Raw genomic sequence first — 24,738 nt, forward strand, 5'->3', positions numbered from 1 at the left:
CTGTATTCTTCCATACCAAGCCCAAAGGTATTATGAGGCTCATCCCTTGCTGCTGAGGTAGATGAATATGGCATTTACACTCTTAAAAATGTAAATAGCTATTAAAAAGGGTGCCTTCTCCTGGAGTGTGTAACTTGAGATTTTTTAACTCCTGATATTCGAAGCATCCACAAAAGTAGTTAATGTCTTGGGAACTGTAGGGGTATTAATCTCTGAATAATTGCCAACAGGTTTCTCAATTTAAGCACTTAGAAATAGATATGTTAAAGAAAATCCAGTGGCTGCTTCATTAATATGCTGGGCTTTGTGCTATTCAACATCATTACATTAGGTTTGTCCCTGGCTTGATTTCGCTTCCTGCATAGAATGACAGCAAGGATGTATTTGGACCAGCCCTATGTACTTTTTTACAATAGGTCATGCATGTTCCAACAAATAGCATTGTGTGTCTATTGGACTTCATTACTCTGTTTACGCCTTTGAAAGAAATTACTAAATATTTTTAATTATTGTAATTACAGCCTGAAATGTTCTTTGTCTGTTCCATGCCATATATTATCCTGAGGTGAAGGGTAGAGGAGAGCAGAAGGGGAACTCATTAAAAGTCTGATTAAAATTCCATGTTGACACATCTGCAAAAAAATATATCTGATGAAATGCCACTACCATTTAAAACAATGGGAACCCTGGAATTTCAGTAGGGCTAGGATTTTACCCTGTTTGCAGGAGAAGACACACTGGACCGAGTTCTTCACCTGGGTTTTTTTGGAAGAAGTAGAATCAGGAAGCAGCAGTACTGGTAGTACTGGGAAATAGCTGAGGTCAGCTTAGAGATCTAGATACTTAACCGTGCAAATCCCTATGTTCAGACACAGACGAATAACTGGACTCCAACATACGTAATGAAACCTCAAGTGATCTGATCAGGTTGTCTCAAATGAATGCCAGAAAAGATTTTATGTCAGAGTTCAGATGTTCTCTCTAAATACTTCACGACTTACAGGATTGTGATTTTGTCACATTCAGAAAATCTTCCTTTAAAACTGTTGCTGGCTGTTGTTGTTGTTTTTCACACCCCTCTTTCTGCAAATACCTGAGCTGTTATGTTAGTACCAGGGATTTGCTTGTGTGACTCTCCTTTTACAAGAGGGAAATAACTAGTTAATATGAGAATCATTTAAAAATCATCTGCAATAGATTTTCCATATGTAAGAGCATCTTGATTATAAGATCAGAATCCTCTAAGTCAGGAAGTAAATGCTATTATCAAATTAAAGAGTTGGGAGAATCTCCCATTTCCTGACAGACCAGACAGTCAATTTCTAGCCCTTGAGTGACTGGACCCTTCATCTGTCACTGTTCCAGGGCTGAACAGCATTGTTCATTCTGTTCCTGAGGTCAGGGCAATTTGCAGAGGAGGAAGAAGGAAACATTTCTCTGGAAGGATTATTTATTTATTTATTTATTTATTTATTTATTTATTTATTTATTTATTTATTTATTTATTTATTTTTAATTTCATTTTATTTATTCTGCAAAGCCCCAAAGGCCTGGAATGCCAAAAGGCTGCCCAACAGAGAGTGATCAACCCTCAAAATCATAGCAAGAGTCATCAAAATTGGATTGTATCTGACTTTGTATGAAATACGAACTAGTAAAGAGCAGCTCAACTTAGAATCCCAGGTTGTATTGCCCTGTAAGTGCTTCATGTGTCTTCCAGGCTGTTTCCCAGAAGCTGTAGGATTTCTGTGGGTGATGCAGAGTGCTTGCAGACAACTGAGTTCCTGCATGCCTTTGGCTGCCTGGGAGAAGAGACCCCAAAACAGGCTACCTCTTCCAGACCACTGCCTTGCTCTCAAAAGCTCAGTTTCTGAGAGATATTGCATGCCACCTTTTTCCCCCAGAAGCTGCACTGAAGGGAAATATGTGTAAAGCATGAGAACACTGGAACTGATTTTGTCTAATTGGATGCCTTGGTCAGCTTCCTTGGCTGTGGGGTATCCCTGCCTTGGGAGCAGGAGGGTGTGCACAGGCAGCAAGAGCGGCAGTATGGTGCTGCTGAGCAGTGAACACAGGCACTGGAAGTTTCTGGGGGAGTCAGGGCTTCCTGCTATACAGTGATCATGGTATCACTGTGTTGGCTTAAGGATGTAGGTCAGGTAAGCTTGAAGGCAGAATTAATATTTTTTGTTAGAGCAACTGTAAAAGTAGAAAAGCTAGACAGGCTTTAGGCATACAAGCCATTCTCGTCTCCACTTCCATGAATTTTTGTGGTTTGCATGAATCATCACTTTTGATGCTAAATACTCCTCTCAAGAAGATTTCCAGCCACCTCTACCAGTTGGGCACAAAAATGTCCTTTTCTCCTTTCTCTGTCTCATATGAGAGTGAAATGGTATTTTCTGTTTTTATCAATGACTAAATGTTCATTTTTAACATAGTCATGAGTTATAAGTAACTTACAGCCCAAACAGTGGGACTTGGTTCCAAAACCTTTTGCAAACCTTGAGCATTCCTGGCTGGGAATTTAGTGCAAGCCTTTTTCAATCAATCTGCCTGAAGTATAAATTTTTCTGGGTTTTAAAGAGCTCAGATTTAGAGTTTGCTTCTTGCTCTCCCTAGCTGCAGCAGCAAGTGCGTTTATCATTGTTGCTTGATAGAAAACTTAAACAGGTAATGTCTTGGATTGACATTATATGAAGTTACATTCCTTGCTTTTATGGAGATTAACTATTCAGACAAATATTTGTTCTTGAGATCTTGGAGATCATGATTGCTTTCTGCAACAGAATGATATGCTTTCTCTTATCACCATTTTTGATTACATAAACAAATTAAATAGATAAACCTCCGTGGGACTTTTTTTTTTTACAACTTCTTCTAACCTGTTGGTACACCGTTGTACACTGTACTTCCATCCAGTCTGTAGCTTGGTTTCTTGGTTATGGAAAATACATGTCTGACTCTTAAAAAAATTGTTAACAGGATATTTCCAAGTTCCCAGACAAAGATTATACACTACTGGGTGAAGGTGGAATCATTCTGAGTGGAGGCCAGCGAGCACGAATCTCACTAGCAAGGTGAGTATTTTGCTCTTTAACTAATGTTCTGTTTCATGTATATGGAATATATTATGACTAAGCATTTAAATACATATGGAGTAAGTCCTTCTAAATAAACATCCTCCAGGTATATCATAAACTTGATTTTACTATCAGAAATCTGAGTTTTGCTATGCAATTTTGTTTGTGATACACGTGCGTATTAATTTACTGAATTCTGAAAGCTGAATGTCAGACATATGCTATGGCTTAGCATAAGGTGAATCTTTTCCTCCCTGATGCAAGGTGCCTTTGGAAATTCAGACCTTTAACTGTAGCTTCCTAAGTACTGAAGAAACCCACAGAAAGACACAAATAAATATTCCAGGATCTTTCCCTGCTATGACAGGTTTATATATTGATTAATGACATAGTCCCTGTCTTCAGGTAAAAAAATGAAAAAAAAAAAACCAACCATGTTTCATAATGCTTCTGGGAGTTTTTCAGTTGTAAAAAGAAAAAGTGGAAACCAGTGACTAGTCAGTACCTATGAATAACGGCCTTGTCTGTTTGACCTTCCAATGTTATTAAGTAATTCTGAAGGTCTACAGAACAATAACATAGGTGTTTCTCTTATAAATTAGCTATGTGTTTCAGCAGAATCACTTAGCTATCATCAGAAATCCAGTAATGACAGCTCTGATGGCCCCATTTATTTCTGTGCCAAGTGCAAACTGTGTGGGTTCCCATGCTCAGAAACACTGAGTAGAAGTAAAATCACATTACAGTGATCTGCACTGGCATCCCATGAAAGATGTACATGTCTGTGTGAGGCTAAAAGATGAATTCATTGAAATAGAGAATCTTTCAGTGTGGATCTTTCTAGCAGATTTGTGAGAGGAAAGAGGCATATGGATGGTTCTGGTTTATGCAGTAAGAGCAGAGATGAGGGGGGGAACAGGCAAAACTTTTAAAACAAAAAGCCCCAAGCCAACAAACATAGCTAGATTTTCATTCAAAATGCAAAATTTGCATGAACTATTTCCTAGATGCTATGAATAATCATGTCTGTCACTTTTCAGACAGTCACAGCTCATTTCCTGGAGGGTTACAGAACTTACATATTTATTGTCAGCTGTGTAATTGTTATTTTTCAGAACAATTAAATATCATAAAGACAGTGGCCGTCTTACATTTTGTTTGGGCTCCAGTCCAAGCTCAGCATGCTTCAAGATGTGCAGGTATTGAGGTGTAGGTTCCAGATGAGGCTCTGAAAAGCTGGAGGAGAAAATTAGGATTACTGCTCTGGGTTGTACCCATCTGCGCTGGTGATAAACTTGGACATTATTTTCTTGGACTGGCTGCATACATGTATCGGGTGTGCTCTGTGCAAGGTCATGTGAAATGAGAATCCCTGCTGGGAGTGACACTAACCAGCCATCATGAGAAGCAGGTGGAGAGTACACGAGTCCGTCCTTCTAAGAGAGCACTGTCCGAGCCTGCAGCCACAACCAGAGGAAAGAAAGGACCAAGGGAAAAGAACAGTGCATGCCCTGGGTTTGAATTAGCTTGCTGGCCTGGTACCTTAAAGCGGTTATTTATAGCTACCAAGTCTAACACATAAATTATAGCAATAATTTGAGTGCTACCATAATTCCATGAAAAATCCTGCAAACTTCTTGCTGATAAAAACACCCTGAACAATATGAATTTTTTGTTGTTATTCAGCCATACATCATAATGTATGGTCAGTGAAATCCATTGTAACAGAGAACTTTTCAATAAAGTTCCTTGGTTTGTTAACACAATAAGCTATTATTGAGGGCCTTTTCTGCTGGTGGTTGGATATTTTCACATTAACATACTTTAAAAAATACCAAAATGCAGCTGTCCAGATTTCTTTACTAATTATGCACTGATTGATACCATATCATGATTTTCGTTTTCACAGAGGATGGCAGGAGTTCTTTCTGAACTTCTATTGAAATTGTTTTTTTTTAAAAAAACCCTCTTAACCAAAGGTTTAGGGTCTCAGTGAGCCATGTCCAGGTATATACAGTTTAAGGTCTTAATGTTATCAATAGTTTTTGATTTCTGCAACTCAAAATATTGTACATTTATATATAATTATTTTAGATATAATTTTATATAATTTTTGCACTTTATATAGTATTTGCAAGATCATGCCTCACTAATACCCTTGTCTTTGCTCACCAGTTATTTTGAAGTACTTTTAAAACGAAGTGCTGAGACCTAAGTCTTTTTACATGCTTATTTACATGTATGTAATATTCCCTCAGCCACCAGTAGATGTTACAGATCCTATTTAAATGACCACTGTACACCAATGGGGACTGTCAGATTCAGGCTATCAGCAGATCTTTAGAGTAACCTATATAAAAAGCAGCTCTATAGCTTTGTATAATTGCAAAGAAATGAATGAAAAACTGAGTTAGTTTGTAATATGGTCTCCAGCAAGGAAAGGCTTTATTGAAAGGTGTCTTATAAGCACATTTAATGTTGAACTGCAGCTCCATATTGCTGCTGTAGAAAAGTCTATCAATTGCAAGGTTTTCAGATAAAAGTGCAAAGGCGTTCTTTTTTAATTATATTTATGTAAATTTATAAATATTAATGTCTTTTTCATTTCTCTGTTCAGAGCAGTGTACAAAGATGCTGATTTGTATCTCTTGGATTCTCCTTTTGGACATTTGGACATTTTTACAGAAAAAGAGATATTTGAAAGGTATTGTATGTTTCGATAGATTGTATTTATGAATGTCACCAACCAGCACAAAGTAAAATTAAGAACAGGAATTTAATAACAGTACACAAATACTGAAGTGATCAAAATTATACCTTTTGAGGATATTTATTTTTCGGGATTCTCGTGGCTGAGTATGTTGTGTTAGCAGCAGGATAGTACACTGCACTGGGAACAAGCTTGGTTCAGGTGTGAGCACTACTGCTCCCTCTTCCATCTCAACATACTGAACCTGCTATAGTCTCTTACTCCCAGTGTGCATGGTTTTGTATCTGGTGTGTGTGTACCAGAAAGGCTTTCATTTATAAACACTTACTTGCTTTGTGAGTATAAATTTTTACAAAAAGCTATACTTTGTCCTGTTTTTTTAATCACTGAAAGTTGGGTCACATGAAAGTTCCCACTGACCAGGAGATTGGTAGCAGGTTGTCCCAAAACAGAGACCTCTGGCTTGTCCAGTTGATCAAAAGAGTAAGGACAAACAGTGCCATCCATGGACTTTTTAGTCACCATAAGTTTGAAGCTTTGAAATCAAGCTAATACTTTTAAATTTGGCAGCAAAAGATCTGAGTAACCCTAAGATGAAAAGAAATACTTCATTTTCAGGTTGAAATGTGCTTTTTGGATTGACCTGAAATTGATTAAATTGTATCCCTTTTTCTGATTCCTGCGATAAAGTACTCACCCTTTACACATCTTAGCTCTACCATTTCCTTTGTAGTTTGAGGGACCACCCAAGAGAAGTGGGAGAGAAGCAGGTAAGAGCAAATAGACTGAGAGTGAAAGGGATAGAAGCAACATTAAATCATGAGGAAAAACCCCCTAAATGTTAACACTTCCGTCTTTTACAGCTGTGTGTGCAAGTTGATGGCAAATAAAACTAGGATCTTGGTTACTTCAAAACTGGAGCATTTAAAGATTGCTGACAAAATATTAATTTTACATGAAGGGAGCTGCTATTTCTATGGAACATTTTCTGAACTTCAGGGTCAACGGCCAGACTTCAGCTCAGAGCTGATGGGATTTGATTCTTTTGATCAGTTCAGTGCAGAGAGAAGAAATTCAATTCTAACTGAGACTCTCCGACGATTTTCCATTGAAGGAGAAGGCATGGGATCACGAAATGAAATAAAGAAACAATCTTTTAAACAAAAATCAGATTTTAATGACAAAAGGAAGAATTCCATAATTATTAACCCCGTTAATGCAAGTAGGAAGTTCTCAGTAGTGCAGAGGAATGGGATGCAGGTCAATGGGATAGACGACGGCCACAACGACCCACCAGAAAGGAGGCTCTCACTGGTACCTGACTTGGAACAGGGAGATGTAGGTCTGCTTCGGAGTAGCATGCTAAGCACTGACCATATACTGCAAGGTCGGAGGAGGCAATCTGTGTTAAACCTGATGACGGGCACCTCCGTGAACTATGGACCAAACTTCTCCAAAAAGGGAAGTACAACATTTCGGAAAATGTCTATGGTGCCTCAGACAAACCTGTCTTCTGAGATAGATATCTACACCAGGCGCGTGTCTCGAGACAGCATCTTGGACATAACTGATGAAATCAATGAAGAGGATTTGAAGGTGTGTGTTGATTTACATTCAGCTTGGTTTTGATGTGGTGATAGTTTAATGCAATATATTTCTGATATATTTTTCTACTCTACTATTTCCTTCCTAATGCAGATATTCTCTGTGGAATATATTTTTGTAGTACCTGTGAAAATTTTTAACCTCAAATATTATCTTGAAATCATTGAAATCCTCAAAAATTTATTTTACCTGATTTCTTATAATTTTTGAATATTATCTGTAGAGAATTTCAATACCGAGTTTTCATCTCCTGCACTTTACCTTTAAGATCACTTATGCTAAAATGAAATTTGAAACCATAACTTGGAAAAACATAATTGTAAAACATTTGACCTAAATATTGTAAAATTGACCTTTGAAACCTTAAGGCTCATGGAAAAAATAAAATGTTTGAAGTACTAGCACTGTTTTTAGAACTGGAATTTAATTTGGCAGATTTGTCAGACTGCTTAGCTCTTGCATCCTGATATAGATACTGAACAGAGGAGTTAGCTTGATTTTACTCTGGTTTTGTGGATGTACTGGAAATTATATAATTAAGGATGAGTTTTATACCAAGAACTGGACCAAAATTCTTTTTTTTCTAATAACTGTCAGTCTGTCATGATGAACTATTTTCATTTTGAAAACTAACAGTTTATTTTCTCAGGATAGGAAAATTTTCTGAAGGAGTTTCCTAGGTGGATAAAAATCTCTAAGAAATATTTGAACTCATAATTTGCTGAAGCACTGCCTATTTTTTCTTGTGATCTCAGCAGAAAAACCCCCCCTCAGTGTGTTTACAAATTTACAATACTAATTTCCATTGAAAGAAAATAGGTACTGATTAATAGTTTTTGATTCTGGTAGTGCTGGACAAATCTTGGTTCTTTCTTTCAGTGTTGTCTGAAAATTTGAAATAATCTCTAAATTGTATTTTTATATCAAAGATGACTCACCCAGTGAGTACCTTGCTCTCTAGCCATTATCGACTGATTTAAATGCTGCAGTTCAATTATTTGGAGTGAGTTAACAGAAAGAATGGCAGCATTCATATGTCAGAAATTCTCATATATAGGTACTATTATCATTCTTAGTATGGTCTAACTGATTTTTTGATAGGAATGCTTCATAGATGATCCTGAAAGCATGGGTACTGTTACTACATGGAACACCTATTTCAGATACCTTACCATCCACAAAAACTTGATTTTTGTTCTCATTTTGTGTGTGATCGTCTTCTTAGTTGAGGTAAGAAAATCTGGGCTTGTTGTCATGTTGCTACAAATTATTTTTGTTCAAACTGTGTTCTTTGTGAGAAATGGATAAAGCATAAAGGCATCAGCTCATGTAGGTATTGCTTATTGACAGCTGCTGTTAAATTATATTGCAATAACTTTTCTACTGCTTAGATGAGCATTTATTTACCAAAGATAGTGGTTAGTGCACAGCAGCAGAAGACTCAAATTCTCAAAATATCCCGATTATTTTCTACTACGTGTTACCATAAATAAGAACTGTCGCCCCATGCAGGTCTCTCCTTCATAGGTAAATAATCTTTCATTTTCCATTAAAATGTATATTTGCAGAGCCTCGGGGAATTAACAACATTAATTACTGTAATTTTTTGATGAACACGTACATAAATTCTGGAAAATTGCTTTGAAAAATGAGTTACTAGTTTTACTCCTAGTGAAAGAAAAGTGGTGAGTAAGGCAGAGTGCTGAATGGCTGTGATGGCATTTAAAGATGGATGGGGTATTCCTGCAGCGTGCTAAGAACACTTTTTCCAATTACAGTGTAAAGCACTATTGGAAAAAGCACTGAAGAATGTCTGGCTGTTCATGGAAATCTGACTGTTTTTCATATAAAAGAAATTGCCCATTTTTTATCTTGTCTCTCAATTTAGGAAAGGCTTATAGCATATAGAATCTCATAGTATGCTCCTTTACAGTTAATGTCCTAAATCAAGTGTTTTTCTGAGGGAAGGAGCATGTTTCAGACTGGGAGATCAGTGTGACTGTATTCATATGTCAACTTATAAAATACAATGCCGATTTCTCTTGGTATTTTTCAACATGATACTTCCTAGATTTGCAAGGTGTGTGTATGTGCGAGTAGCTCACTTCAGCAGATCAAAACTGTGTTTCCTAGATGTAGTACCCATAGACTAGGGTTGCTGAACTGGAAGAAAAGCAGTTACAAGTAGAAACATAGAGAAGGGCTTTGTGAAACTATTCTTCACAGTATTATCTACCTTCATCATCACAGCTGAAAAAACTCCTCTGTTTTGAGGAGTCAAGATGAGAACAGAATTCTGCTGGGAGACGTAAACACATTATTGTGAAAGAAGATAATTCTTTTAAATACTTAAAGCAAGACATCATGGTCAATCTTGAGTTATTTACTGTAAGACCTGCAAAAGTTAGTGGCTCCCTATGAGAAGATGTTAGTTATGTGGTGAGGTATTATCACAATATATTTCTGTACCAGTGACATAAAAATTTATGGGGAGGAAATGTAGAAACTGTTTCAACCCTTAGAAAAAAGATCATAGGCAGAAATAGAGCAGATTGAAAAGGTGGTAGATGAGATGAAGGTCTCCAGTATTTCAGTGGACAGACAAGAGAATGCGTTATAGACTCAGCTTCTTTTGAGCACTGGAACACCTCACAATAAAATGGGTTTAATTCTACCTTTTAAAAATATTACAATAGATTATGTGGAGAATTATGTAAAACTAAGCAGCCAAGCAATATCAGCCAAATAGATACACCAAATGTAGCTATTAGCTAGCAAGAACAACACTGCAGCAATAACTATGTTCAAAGTTTGACATTCATATTTAGATAGCTGCCTTTGAAGGTACTGAGAGACTTACTCTTTTATAGTCATTAAAAATATTAATCTTTAAAACTTAAAATATGTTAAAGCATACAGTTGTCATTGGGAATGCATTAGCAAGCCTTTATAAAAGTACAGTAAAAAACAATAAAAGAATATTTAGGCACTTGAGAGCCTGATTGTGATACAAGTCTAAATGTAGCTTTCCTGGTGGGATGCACTAAATTATTTCTGTGGAAAGAAGCAGATATGACAAGTTTTTTGTTTCAGGGAGGTTCGACTTCCATCCATTTAGTATTCGTCCTCTAAAAACAGGTATAAAGTCAATGAAAGAAGATAAGTAAGAAAAAGTACATAAAGTAATAAGACAAAATTTAACTCTGTTTTCTTTGGTCACAGGTAGCTGCTTCTCTTGTTGGGCTATGGTTTCTTAAAAAGTAAGTAGTGGTGATGATTTATCAAGAAATTTGAGGTCTTCTTTGTATTGATTTTTACTGTAAATTATTAATAAATTCTGCCAGAATTTTCTATGGATAAGCACTAGCTTATATTCAACAAAATGGTTCATAGCTGGATGATTAAATATCTCATGTCGGTGGTACCTTTAAGTGATACTTCTTCAAGTGCTAACAGTCGAATGGTTTGTGCCTTGTAATTGAGTACACAACAGTGTATGCAAGACTTTATCTGGGTCAGCTCAGTCTGGGATACATCTTCAACATGCTGTAGTTCACTGCTGTCTTTCAGAGGTGCAGATGAGACTTTTGCTTAGGAATATTTTGAGGGAGCAGTTTCTGTAAGACCCCATTTTTACAATTTCCTCTGCTCACCTATGAAAGGTTCCTAGAAGTCACAGGGTCGGGCAACTGAAGGTTAAAACATACTGAGCAGTGGTATGGCTTTTCCTGGGTTAATGCTTTTGATCCTTGTTTTGGTCCTGCAGTGATAAATCTGTCTTTGAGTATAGAAGCATATGGTGACTTAGGTCTGATCTGGAGGAAGAGGGATTTATGTTGATTTCCATTTACAATAGGTCACTAAAGCCTTTGTTTTTTTTTAGTACATCTAAAGCATTTTACTTCCATAATAATTCAGGTTTTTTCAAGACTTATTTTTCCTGCTTAAAAGAATTGGATGTGTTTTCCTTGATTAGGCTAGGTTTGTCAGTGATTAAACAGGCAGTAGATTTATTAGCCATTCATAATTTATATTTTATACATGCATGACAATATTTAAAAAATGACTGGAAATGTATTTATAAACCATTGACATAGTTTTAAAACAAATGAACACTGCAGTACTATTTGGTTTTGTTTAACAGAGAAAAGATAAAAACATACAATTTATAGTAATGTATTTATTTTTAATTTCCATCACACAGGACAGCTTTGAAGGCAAATTCAACACAGTTAGAAAACAATACCTCTGACAGACCTCCTGTGATTGTCACTGACACTAGCAGCTACTACATCATTTACATCTATGTGGGAGTGGCAGATACCCTGCTTGCCATGGGAATCTTCAGAGGCTTACCCCTTGTGCATACGCTTATAACAGTGTCTAAAACTCTTCATCAAAAGATGATGCATGCAGTTCTTCATGCACCTATGTCAACATTTAACTCTTGGAAAGCAGGTAACTGAGATGGCAACTCATCTATGCACTTCATGTCAATTAAACAGTTTTCATTTTGTTAAAGGATACTGTTTCCTTACATTTACATTTTAAATCAAGTGGAATGTTAAAAGTTTGTTACATAAAGTAATTTGTGAATCTCTTAATGAAACTTGATTGCACTTAAATGTGACATATTTTGGTTGTCAATTCTGATTCTGAAATATCACCTTGCAAGTTGGAGAAAATGAATTGTTCACTGCTCTAGGCAATAAAACTAGAATAACTACTAATGAATAGACATTGTCTAAAACCACAGTAGAAAAGATATAGTCAGCTATGTTGTGAGTGACAAGAAGTCAGGTGTGGATGATAAATAGTGCTTTATTTCATGAGTAGTCCTACTAAAATGGCATAAAATATCATCTAGTGTGAATAATGATATGCATATTCAGATTTGGTTCTGGAGCTGAAACGAAGCTCATTATATAACTAGTGCAACAAGTTCCATCACCCACTGTACATGAAGTTCCTATCTCATATGCTTCTTACTGATGTGTACTGGATTACAAGAGACACTGGTAAATGACAATACAACATACAGTTTCTCCTTCATTTTCCATTACCTGATGATTAATACAGTAATTCTGCTCAGAAATGAACTGGTTACAAACTCATACAAATGCTGATGTGCAAATTGTTTGCATATCAGCAGGGCCTGCTGCATAAGGGCTATGGACCTTATGCTTTGTGCCTCAGTTTCTGCCCTTTATAATTGTTCCTTTGTTTTTATTACATTTTCCTAGCTTTTTTCCGAGATCTGAAGCAGAAGTTGTGTAGCCAAATTCCTCCAAGGGAAAAGAAGCTGCAGCTCCACTAAACTGGAATGGAATTGTTTGTACTCGAAAAAATATTGTACTAATCCTTAATATTTTGTATTCAGAAAAAATATAACTTTTGTTAAAGTAATAAATTTTGCAAAATTTCAAAAAAATTTGACTTCTTTTTATTTCTTAATCCACAGGTGGTATGCTTAACAGATTCTCAAAAGATACGGCAGTACTGGATGACTTACTTCCACTTACAGTATTTGACTTCATTCAGGTTTGTAGAATAAAAGTTCTAACTTTTTCTGTCTTATAGCAATGTAAGCTTTCAGTTGTACACCATGCAAAAGAAGTCATATCAAATTTTTTTCAGTCTATATATCTATTTATATAGCTGCTTATCCTATAAGTCAACCGTATTGCTTCTTTTTTGAGTACTTGCCTATATGTGTACCTCCACTGTTTGTGCAAATCACTCTTGATACTCAGGCTCAGAAACATCTTTGTCCCACAGGGTGCATATCCCTGCTGCTGACCACATTCAACTGCAAGACACAAAGGGCATTCCTTTGTTTCTTTCAGTTATCTTTGCTCGAGATTACTATTTTTTTATGCTATTTTTTGATTGCAGTCAATCATTTTCATGACTTTACCTCCTTAAGCTCTTCTGTTCCCATTTTGCTAGCATCACCCTTAATTAATTTATCTTTTACTGAATATATTGTTGGCTTTCTGTTCTTTTATTTTCTATGGAAATGCCAGCTTTTCCTTAGATGGAACTGGTTCCCAGAAAATTTTTAGAATAAAAGCAAATCTTTCCTGGCCCCCCTGTTCCTCTCCACCTTTTTTTTAGTTGATATACAGGTCCAACCTAATCAACCCAAACACTCTGCTGTACAGATTGCCTGTCTCCATCTTGAGTTTGCTCTGTTTTTCAGTCCCTACCAACACGATGATCTGATAAAGACAGTATTCCTTTCCTTATATCTTTGTTAGTAATCGATAGCTTTGGCTCATGACTTCAGAGAGGCCAGTGCAGCTTGACAGGAAGAGATTCAAGTACATTACACCTCTACTTCATGCCCTGCTGACATTGTGAAGACTTGCTGAATGAGTAAACATGGACACTGAGACTCTGAATCATTAGTATAATCTTCGCTGTGATCAGGAGTCACTACTGTCTTTTCTGGTGTAGCCATTTTGCTTCTGATATTTTGCATCTACCATGGGGATGTTATTCCAGAATTATGTTAGTTAGTCTGCCTCTGCATTTCAAACTTTCTACAAGAAACTGATTAGTTTTTCATGTTTTCAAGAATCAGAAAATCTCAAGATTTGACTTTTCTGTTCTGATGCCTTTCAGAGGCTTACCTGTGCTCTAATGTCCTATAGGTTCACCTCTATCTCCTCAGTCTCTACAGCAGAGGTTCCTGGACATGCATGATAAGCTGCCCTGTCTTTCCAGGTTCTTCTGTTGAAGATCATTGAACGTACCCACTGTCTTGACTCGTTTTACCAGTCATGCCTTCATAAAAAATTCCTTCTGATCCTTCATAGATTAAGACTTGTTTGGCAGCTTCAGACTTCCCTGGACATTGCTAATGAAAAAAGTCAGATTTCTCTGAAAGATACAGTAAAGTTATACATAGGACGTTTTCTTTCTGTGCTGATTGTTGAAGAGTCACAGAATGTGGAAGAGACCTCTGGATCTAGGACCTGGAACCTCTACAGCCCCTCTGCTTAAAGCAGGTTCAGCTAAAGCAGGTTGCTCAAGGCCAAGTTGAACTTGGGATATCTCCAAGAGTGGAGACTCCATGAGTCCCCTGAGTAACCTGTTCCAGTGTTTGACCATCCCCAAAATGAAAGTGCTTTTTCTTATTTTTCAGTGGAATTTTGTGCATTTCAGCTTGTGCCCATTGTCTCTTATCTTCCCAGTGTGTGCCACTAAAAAGAATTTGGCTCAAGCATATTTGCTCCACAAGAAATACCTAGTGGTATTTATATAAGCAGAATATAATTTTTAAATATATGGAAGTTATAAAAATTTGCATATACAGAAACATTTATAATTTATATAAATATAATAAATACCACCGACAGTCATACTAGAGATCCCCCTAAGCCTTCTCTTATAAGGGTAAACCCAGCTCTATCAACCTATCCTTGTATGTGAGTTGCTCCAGTCCCTTTATGATCTTCAAGACTTTTCAATGGACGCACTCCAGTATGTCTGTATCTCTCTTGAACTGGAGAGCCCACTGGAGATACAGTCTCACTGGTGCTGTGAAGAGGGGAAGGATCACCTTCCTTGATCTGATGGTGATACTGCTGCTGTTGGCCTCCTCTGCAGAGTGATGTTGCTGCTCCATGGTCCACCAGAACCCCCAAGACCTTCTCTGCAAAGCTGCTTTCCAGTCAGTCAGCCTGTACAGGTGCATGTGGTTATTTCTTCCCAGGTTCAGAGATCTTTGGCTTCTATATGTACTGGGATGCCTAAATTTGTGCCTGGTGGAGATGGAAACAGTCTCTGCTAACCTTCAGTTTATATTTGCTAAGTTCATCCTTCTGACTTCCCTGAGAATTTGACACAGAATTGTAGAGCTGGTTTTTACTCCCTCTTCTATGAGAACAAGCTGTTGGATGACTGTGGCTAACTGCTTGTTTAGGGACACTGCCTTCTTCTCTATTGCAGCTGTAGATATCATGCCATAGTTCTTCTTAGTACTTTTAGGGGCATTAGACATACCAAAGGGTCTTCCTTTTTAGGAAGCAGGGCTTTTCATCCATGATTAATGAGGCTTCAGGATGAAAGAGGCGAGTGTTACTTTCCAGTCCCTGGGATATACCCAGTTGCCCATAAAAGAAGTGGCATCAACCTTTCCATCAGTGACAAGAGATAGCATCTGTGATACGTTCTCTGACAGCCATCTGACCAGCTAATGACTGCAGTAACATTACCACTACTCTTAACATTCATATTGGTCTTCTTCTAGTGTTTGCAGTGCAGTCACCATTTCTTGGAGATCCTCCATGTGAGATGCTACTAGCACATAGTGTTATCCCTAAGGTTTAATATAGTCACACTCAAAAGGTCATAGTGAACTCACTGAACATTTATACCTATGGTTATACCTGGTTTTCCCTAAATAATAAACTTGGGTTTGTTAATCAAATTGACCACTGCAGTCATTGCCACCCTGAACCCTTGCTGAGTTGCTGTCTCTACCACCAGCTGCATTTTCCAAACTGGGAAATGTTGGAAGATGTCTCCCCTTCTGACCTTTGTCCCAGGGCTGAAAGCTCAGCATCTGGGGTCACTGCAGCACAGCACTGTGGCTCTTAACTGGGCTGCATGAGACCTCTGCTGCCATTCCTCAATCATATGCCAATATAGTTGGCTTGTGTTTTAGATTTTTGCTTTTGCCTTTTTAGAGAAGGTATCATCTTCTGTCTGACTTTACACTTATTTTGTGTTTCAAGTTTATGAAGTAACACAAATGTTCATATTCAGCTTTTTATTGAAATACCTGTGGGACCAGCAGTGAGAACAATATGGCATCATAGTGACCTTTGCAAAATTTGAGTAAATGACATAAATGGGAATTATAACAGTCACTGAGTGACTGTAATCTCAAGTAACGTGAGAGCTGTATAACTTGGCTCGATATCAATTGAACAGCTCATTTGCTTCTTAACAGTTAGAGATACAAGTGTTACTAAATTCTGCAATTCGAAGTAATGAGTAAACATAAATCCATTTCTTGCATTGCTGCAAGTGCTATACAGCCTGCCCAAGCATAACCCACATATGTCACCATTCTTTAAAGAGAAATGAGAAAAACGGTGAAAGAAATCATAGAGTCATAAAATCATTTGGGTTGGAAGGAATCTTAAAAATTTCTAGTTCCAATCCCTCTGCCATGGGCAGGGACACCTTCCTCTACACCAAGTTGCTTAAAGCCCCATCCAACCTGGCCTTGAACATTTCCAGGGATGGGGCATCCACAGCTTCTCTGGGCAACTGTTCTAGTGTCTCACCACCCTCACAGGGAAGAATTTCTTCCTAGTATCTAATCTAAATCTACACTTTCAGTTTAAAGCCATTCTGCCCTTAGCTTGTTGCAGTAATTTTCTTTTATAGACTTTGATGTTGCTGTTGCACTACTCAGATTTCTGATGAAAAAAATGTGTAGGAAACTTAGAATGTGCTTACCTGTTCATGGAAGACTCTAACTTGGAGCACTGGTAATTTAAATCCTTCCTTGAATTTATGTAAACGTAGTAGCAAAAACACCAACTGCGGGTTTCTTCCTAATGTGAAATTACTTTTGCTTTCCATCTGTTTCTTTGCTGACTGGTCATTTGCAGTGATGTTTCAATGCAATGTTCATAATTTTGTCCAAATTGTCATTTTGCAGTCAATTTATGCTGGTAAGTATGCAGCTTAAAGTAGATGTTTAGTGTTAAAAGTAACACACTGATACAAAGCAGTGCTTTGCGATTCTGTGTACACTGACATACTTGATGTTCATTAGATTTAGATATGAGACAAAAACAGTCTAGGTGCTTAAGGTGCTTCTAGAGTAAAGATTGAGATCTGATTTAGCTAAATCTGTCTGGACCTACTGATGATAAGTAGAATGGTGGTAGTCTCTGGTGGGTTAAATAGATTAACTCTGGAACGATTTTGTTCCTTTTGAGTCATTTGTCACCTTAAACCACCTTTTTGTTCTTCTGAAACTGCTAATTTGTCATACCACAAGTTCTCATACAACTTATTTCCTGTCTTCTGATCAGGATGAATAGTAGTGCTAGTTTCATATGTGGGTTACAGTCCCTTGAGCAAGCAGTGAGGTACAACTTACCACTTTTTCTGATCCTCAGCAAAATTGCTTTGCCCAGAACCTTCGGGAGACTGGCATTCAGCTTCTGACAGTCTTGGACAGAGTCCAGGCAAGACAGAGACAGCATCAGTGGGTTTGGTGGGTGGCTGCAGATATTGCGAGTGTCCTTACAATTTTAACTGGAGAGTGAGTGCCTAGTTGCCATTGTTTTTTGTGTGGCTTCATAATTTAGAAGCCTGTAATACTGATTGTACTACAGAAAACACTTCTTTCATCTATTAGAAAAGATGGCAACTTTTTCCAACAGGTTATAGATCTGGTCCAAGTTACTTGTGATCTTTTCACGGAGGTTTGTTCTCAGCTGCAAAGACTACTTAGGTTAGCAATTTATGTTTGTTGAAACAATACATGGTTGCCATGGGAAGGAGATTCATCATCAATCTCTAGTCTATAAAATGATAAGTTTACTATATCAATAGTATTTTTCTTTCATTCTGCAGTTAATACTGATTGTGATTGGCGCTATAACAGTAGTCTCAATATTACAACCCTACATCTTCCTGGCATCAGTGCCTGTGATAGCAGCCTTTATTCTGTTAAGGGCATACTTCCTCCACACTTCTCAGCAGCTGAAACAACTGGAATCTGAAGGTAGGAGCAGCAAAATTGGTAGACTTCTAAATCCACAACAAATCATTTGAGAAGTGATTCCCCCTTTCTCCTCTTTTTTGCCTTTTCTCCTGCAAGACATTGTCTCTGGGAGCAGAACATGTATCTCCTTAAAACCATGGCTGTTACTGATCCAGCCAATAGTGAGTGCTCTGCTGCCAAAGAGCAATAAAGAAGGTCTTTTTAAAGATGGGCTTTTAAAAGCCCACTGCAGCTGAAAACAAATAAAGGCCTGACATATATTTTCTTGAGAGTAAATATAACTTGCAAAATTGCGATCAGACTTGGTATGTGCCCTTTGAGTTTGTTTCTTTGTAAGAAAAATTACAATTGATATATTTTGATTGCAAAGAAAGCTTGCAAAGAAAGCTTACTTCTGAATAAGTTATTTGACTAAATTTCCTTCCTCACCCCCCATTAAGAGAGTAAAATGTTCCAAATAAAATTGAAAACCTCATTCTGAAGTGTGACTTTGTAGACGCAGGTACTGCTGCCTGGCTCTACAACAAACTGGCAGATCCTCAGCAAATCAGTCCTGAATCTTAAACAGTGATGATCCTCTTCCATTTTACTTAAGTGTAATTCTGAAGTTCCTCAGATCTAAGTTTAAATTTCTTTGATGTTCACAGGGAACCAATATTGGCTCACCACTTTTCATGTAATGCAAGATCTGCTTAAAATTACCATGTCAGTACAGTTGAATCCAGAGCATTAAAGTACTCTGCCTGTGCTAAAAAACCTTCACATGAAGGAGTTATCAAAATTACAAGAATTAATTTTGGCTGGGGAGGAGTAGCCTTTCTCTTGTGGCATCTTACAGAAGGCCAGGAGCTTCCCCAAGTAGTGTGCTAACTATGAAGAAGTAATGTGATCCCTTCCTGTCAATACACTGAATGCAGTTTCAACCCATTCTTGAAAAGACTGTTGGTTTTTATCCTGTGCTAGGATTACTTCAGTCATGTACTCCAACAACATATGTAAATCACACACTGACAGTAATTATGCTGCTGTGAGTTAGAGCATAGAGGGGTGTGTTTGCATTATATCAAAGGTATTTACTTATCTATGTTTATGTTGTTCTAATTTAAACACTTTACAGCTCGGAGTCCAATTTTCACGCATCTTGTAACAAGCTTAAAAGGGCTGTGGACACTGAGAGCTTTTGGGCGGCAACCGTATTTCGAGACCTTATTTCACAAAGCCCTGAACCTACACACAGCAAACTGGTTCCTCTACCTATCAACACTGCGCTGGTTCCAGATGAGGATAGAAATGATTTTTGTTGTCTTTTTTGTTGCAGTGGCGTTTATCTCTATCATAACTACAGGTATGGTAACTTTAACGGAGTACTGAAATGGAAGCCTTCTTCTTCTCTTTAGCAACTCAGCTTTGGAAACTTCTAAGAGAAATAAACTATTACAAAATCTAGCATTCGTAAGAGTCACTGATTTAAGTAGGTTGTAATAGTAAACACAATTTAATTAAAATAGAAATTACACCATTGTTATCTGCAGTCTGATATTGTAGAGAACTCATTAAAGGGATTAATCTGAAAATAACTGAAAAGACAGAGCTTTCCTTTTCTTGACTGTAATTGCTGTAAAAGTAATCTCATGTTTTAAACCACATTACTGTACTGAGCAGCTTGGATGTTGATTATCCTCTGTATAGCTCAAAGGTTTTTAGTAAATATAAGTTCCTCCCACTTGCAAATGGCTAAGACATGCGAAGTTTTAATGATCTTTTAAAGCCACAACAATAGCAGAAATGGTCATCCAGTTCTTTAATTCCCAACCCACTGACCCATTTTTCTATGTTAAGTTTTGCAAATTCCATTCAAAATCCCCTCAAAAATGACTCACAACTCCTAGTAAGCACAGTACATGAATGAGAATCACACTGTATGTTGCTATCTGAATTGTATTTTAGCTGGGGCCCCTGACTGGCCAGGTGTAGCCAGCCTCCAACAAGCAGAGAATAAGAGACTGATGTCCCCAAAATGTTGGAATAATTCTGTTCTATGGGAAAACTCACCTATAGATTACTTCAAATACAATTTTTAATTCACTACGCTTTCATTATGTTTGGGCATTGTTCTACTTCTCCAGATTTTACACTGAACTTTGTGTGCAGGATCTGGTCACCAATACTATGGTCACTGATGAACAAGAATTTGATGATTTGTGGAGGGGTTTTTAAATCTAATATTCAAATTTCATTCGATCGTACTTCAGTGTTGAAAAGGAGTTATGTAAAAGTATGCATTTTATCAAATATTGTATAGTTTATGAAATGCTATCCTCTATTTCTTGTATAAGGAGCTCTCCTTATAAAAAAAACCAAGGACACAATCACTTCTGTACAAAAATAGGCATGTACAGTACTTTTGTTACAAAATAGACTATTAGTTTCCCTAAAATTCACAGGGAAACATCCCCTGCTACCCTTCTCGTTTCTCACTTTGTGCCCTTACTAGTTTGGGGTTTCTTGTCTTATTGTTTTTCTGGATATTTTACTTAGAAGCACAATTAAAAATGTTAAAATTTGTCATCTTGCCACCATTGTAACCTTTACTGTTACGGGCAATAGGCCCTTGGAGCAACAGTAAATTGCTTTTCTGAATCTGTCAGCTTTCATGAGGAATATTTTGCTTTTATTGCTTAATTCTGTAATTACTCTGATAACAAGATGTGTATAAGAAAAACAGGAGGTTTGCTGAAGAAAACCATAGAAGTGGAGAAATCATAGAAAGGCATATGGCTTAAATTCTCAATTCCTTTTAGCACATAGTGAGGTTAAAAATCACCAGTAAGGTAGTTTAAATGCTTGTATTGTATTGTATTGTATGAACTCATAAAATCCCTGGGAAATCCCACACTTGTAACAGCAGACAATTAAAGCTAAAGAATTTATATCTGCATCTTTGTGAAACAGTAAGAAGATGTCCTCTATTTGCTGAAGAAATGAAAATGCAAACCAGTTCAACTGTTTTGAATTTTGAAGTTGTTAGCTGTGTTTGATGTTTTAGTTAGATAAGAGTCATTTCACAGATTCATGAGTGTTGGGAAAAGGTCAAAAAGATTACAGAGACCTGATTCTGTTTACAGCTTAAGTACCAAGATTTAATTTTTTCCTCTGTCAAAGCAAGATGAGGGTTTCTAGTGAGTTCAGTGCCAAAGTCAGGTGTTTAACTGGTGATTAACAGTCCTTTGTATGATTAATAAATCCATATTTTCTCCATGATACAAAAGAAGAGAGAGTATGGATACGCATTTTAAGATGTATGTGCTAATTTTCTCATTTCTATTGATATTTTATTTGCATAGAAATTGAATGTGGTTTTTCTCTCCACAGGTGATGGACCAGGTAGAGTTGGGATTATTCTTACTTTAGCTATGAACATTATGGGAACCTTACAGTGGGCAGTAAACTCAAGCATCGATGTCGATAGTTTGGTAAGCATAAAATGCACTGTGCTGTGCTTTCTTTTGAGGAATTGCCTTTTTTGGTTGATTATGGTTGTGCAGTGAATTATCTTGAGGCAGATGTGTCAGAAAAGTTCCCCTCATACCTTTGGAAGCAACCTACTGGCTTTGGTACTGCTCAAACTGAGTTTTTCCATGATCAAAAGTTTTCCTGGCCTACAATAAGCAACTTGCATTTGACTTCCTTGGGAGTCTTTTTCTGGTTTTAGCTAAAATACTCTCTGACATAAGGCTTTGTATGTATTAACCCCTTTAATTTTAAAAGGTAGGATTAGCTTTAGAACATAATATTTCACAAGGCTAACTCATCCTCACCTATTTGTTGAGATATGAGAAGCAGACAGTAAACTCATAAAAGAATATGAGTTCTTACAGTTTTTATCATACATTGGCTTAAATATATGAAAATTTTAGCTGTTATGTTAAAATGTAATAGTTACTTGTCTCATTACACTTCAGTCATTCTAGGATGTATTTTAGGCAGAAGTCATGTAACAAAATACAGTAGCCTTAATAAACCAATAAAAAACTTTCTGAGAAAAAAAACCCTCCCACATCCAGTCATACCTTCTCTGAACCCTAACTTTGCTTCTTGAGCCAACCATTTCAGTACTGGAAAACAAACAAACAAAAAAATACGGCAGATCTTAGAGACCATTAAATCCTCATTAGTTTAAATGTGTTGTCATATTAAAAATATGTAATTGGGGCAGATGGTGACAGTGAAGCAATATTTGCAGTCCAACATATTTTTTTTTAATAAGTAATCCTGAAGGAAATCCTTAAGAGCCCCCAAACTGGGAATTAACAACTTACAACATCTAATCTCTTGTTTATACATGTGACTGCTGATAGTCCAGAAAACTAATGGCCATTCAGGGACACCTTTTTTCTGTCCTCCAAATGTTTTATGCTGGTTCTTTCTTTGCTTGTCAGAAGAGCCTGTCTTGAAGGGCAAGCACTTTGTGAAAGGGCTTTGTTGCTGTAACTACTAGACGTGCTGAACAGCGATTACACGACTGATAATGAAGTAAAATGTGCTGTTAATAAATCACAGAATCACAGAATTGTTAGAGTTAGAAGGGACCTCTGGAGATCATCTAGTCCAACCCCCCTGCCAAGGCAGGGTCACCTAGAGCAGGTCACCCAGGAACACATCCACGTGGGTTTTGAATGTCTCCAGAGAGGGAGATTACACAACCTCCCTGGGCAGCCTGTTCCAGTGCTCTGCCACCCTCAACATAAAGTTCTTCCTCATGTTGAGATGGAACTTCTTGTGTTTTAGTTTTTGCTCCTTGTCCTATTACTGGGCACCACTGAAAAGAGTCTGGCATCATCTTCTTGGCACCTACCATTCAGATATTTATATACATTAATGAGATCCCCTCTCAGTCTTCTCCAGACTAAACAAGCCCAGTTCCCGCAGTCTCTCCTCACGGGAGAGATGCTCCAGACTCTTAATCACCTTTGTGGCCTCTGCTGCACCCTGTCCTGTAGCTCCTTGTCTTTCTTGTACTGAGGAGTGCAGAACTGGGCACAGCACTCCAGATATGGCCTCACTAGGGCCGAGTAGAGAGGCAGGATCACATCCCTCGACCTACTGGCCACACTCCTCCCAGTGGCACCACAGGATACCATTGGTCCTTCTGGCCACAGGGGCACTGCCGGCTCATAGTCAACTTGTCAGCCACCAAGACTCCTAGGTCCTTCTCTGCAGAGTTACTTTCTAGTAGGTCAGCCCGCAAAAAATACAACAGTGACAACAATGTTCACTCAGCTCTCATTTGTAAACTCCATCTTAGCCCTGTAAGGCATGATGTGATCACTCTAAGCGTAACAATCTGTATACAAATAATGTGCACATATTACATGGCTTAATACAAACTGAAAGTGTTTCACAAGAGCAACAGGAAGTCTTACTGTAGAATTCAAAGGGTGTTTTGATAAAGAAGAACTTCCCCTTTTTAAAAATAGAGTGATATTAAAATGTAATCTATTAGTAGCAATAAGGAAGTAACTCCCTTTTCCCTGAAAAGAAAATCTCAAGTTGTTCCAGATATTTCTGAGTACTTTGCTCTATATTAAGCAAACTACTGCACTGGAGCACTGGTTATATTGTATTAATGAGAGCCTTCTAAGGTACATCAGTTTATTGGTGAATCCCCTAGACATCTTTTAGCAGCAAGTAACTACCCACCCCCATTACATGAATTTTCAGGTATACCAGATGACAAACTAATAGATATTGCTGGCAGTATGATTTTCCTAACATTCAAAAGCTGCTCCTGTGCACAAGCAGATAAGAATAGCTTAACGGTGTCAAGACAATAAAACTGCTTTACTGGGTGATGAAGATGTATTATTTTCTACTCTGTAGTACTCTGCATTTAGCATTTCCCTCTTTAAAGTATTTTACAATTATTTGGTTAAAGATGTACTGCAAAGTTTTGCCTGACTTAATAGTCTATTTGGTCATACTCTGTTTTTCTCTCAAAGAGTACTTTGAAGCTCCCCACAAGACCACATCGACTAGAACTGACACATCTCCACCTGTCTCCAGTTATAGATATGCATGCACCACTCAGTGACATCACTATTACCCTTCCTTGAGCAGCTGTGACATCTGTGCTTACAAGACTGCAGACAAGCATGCCTGAGTGAATAGCACATTTGTAGGCAGCAGTCTTTGGTTGTCAGAAAAGTGGGAGTTTTCTGCAATGGTTGCTGCACAGTTGAAAGCCATGCCCAAAGGAGTAGCTGCTGAACTTAGTACACAATATTAAGCTCCTACTGAGTTGTTTTACAAAATATTCAGGGTACAGGACATGAGTGAAATAAATGCAAGCAGAAGGACAGAAAGACAAGAGAGTAGGGAAACAGGATCATATGAAAAAGGAAAAAAATGTACTGGAAGAATTACTGGCCAAACAGAGGGGTAGGTGGCAAATTTGACTTTATTCCACACAATCTCCATCTTGAGTTTTCCATGACACTGGCACACATGTTGAAGAATTCTGAGTTTCTAGGTCGGTTTTTATTTTTACATACATAGATATTGTCTTTGAAGTAATTTCTATT

At 37.5% G+C, this 24,738-nt stretch overlaps 1 protein-coding gene across 1 annotated transcript in view; it reads left to right on the top strand.

Moving 5' to 3' along the window:
• The window catches only part of CFTR (CF transmembrane conductance regulator), a 104,512-nt gene that overhangs the window by 58,860 nt on the left and 20,914 nt on the right, over positions 1 to 24,738 (top strand). The window contains exons 13-22 of the mRNA XM_029963525.1: positions 2,986 to 3,080; positions 5,701 to 5,787; positions 6,657 to 7,389; positions 8,500 to 8,628; positions 10,621 to 10,658; positions 11,603 to 11,856; positions 12,860 to 12,939; positions 18,007 to 18,157; positions 19,275 to 19,502; positions 21,530 to 21,630. Coding sequence (XP_029819385.1) covers positions 2,986 to 3,080; positions 5,701 to 5,787; positions 6,657 to 7,389; positions 8,500 to 8,628; positions 10,621 to 10,658; positions 11,603 to 11,856; positions 12,860 to 12,939; positions 18,007 to 18,157; positions 19,275 to 19,502; positions 21,530 to 21,630 — 1,896 coding nt within the window. The remainder of the gene's footprint in view (positions 1 to 2,985; positions 3,081 to 5,700; positions 5,788 to 6,656; positions 7,390 to 8,499; positions 8,629 to 10,620; positions 10,659 to 11,602; positions 11,857 to 12,859; positions 12,940 to 18,006; positions 18,158 to 19,274; positions 19,503 to 21,529; positions 21,631 to 24,738) is intronic.

This window comes from Manacus vitellinus, unplaced genomic scaffold (assembly GCF_001715985.3).
Source record: "Manacus vitellinus isolate BGI_N305 unplaced genomic scaffold, ASM171598v3 scaffold_5_pilon, whole genome shotgun sequence".
In the NCBI taxonomy this organism is placed as follows: domain Eukaryota; kingdom Metazoa; phylum Chordata; class Aves; order Passeriformes; family Pipridae; genus Manacus; species Manacus vitellinus.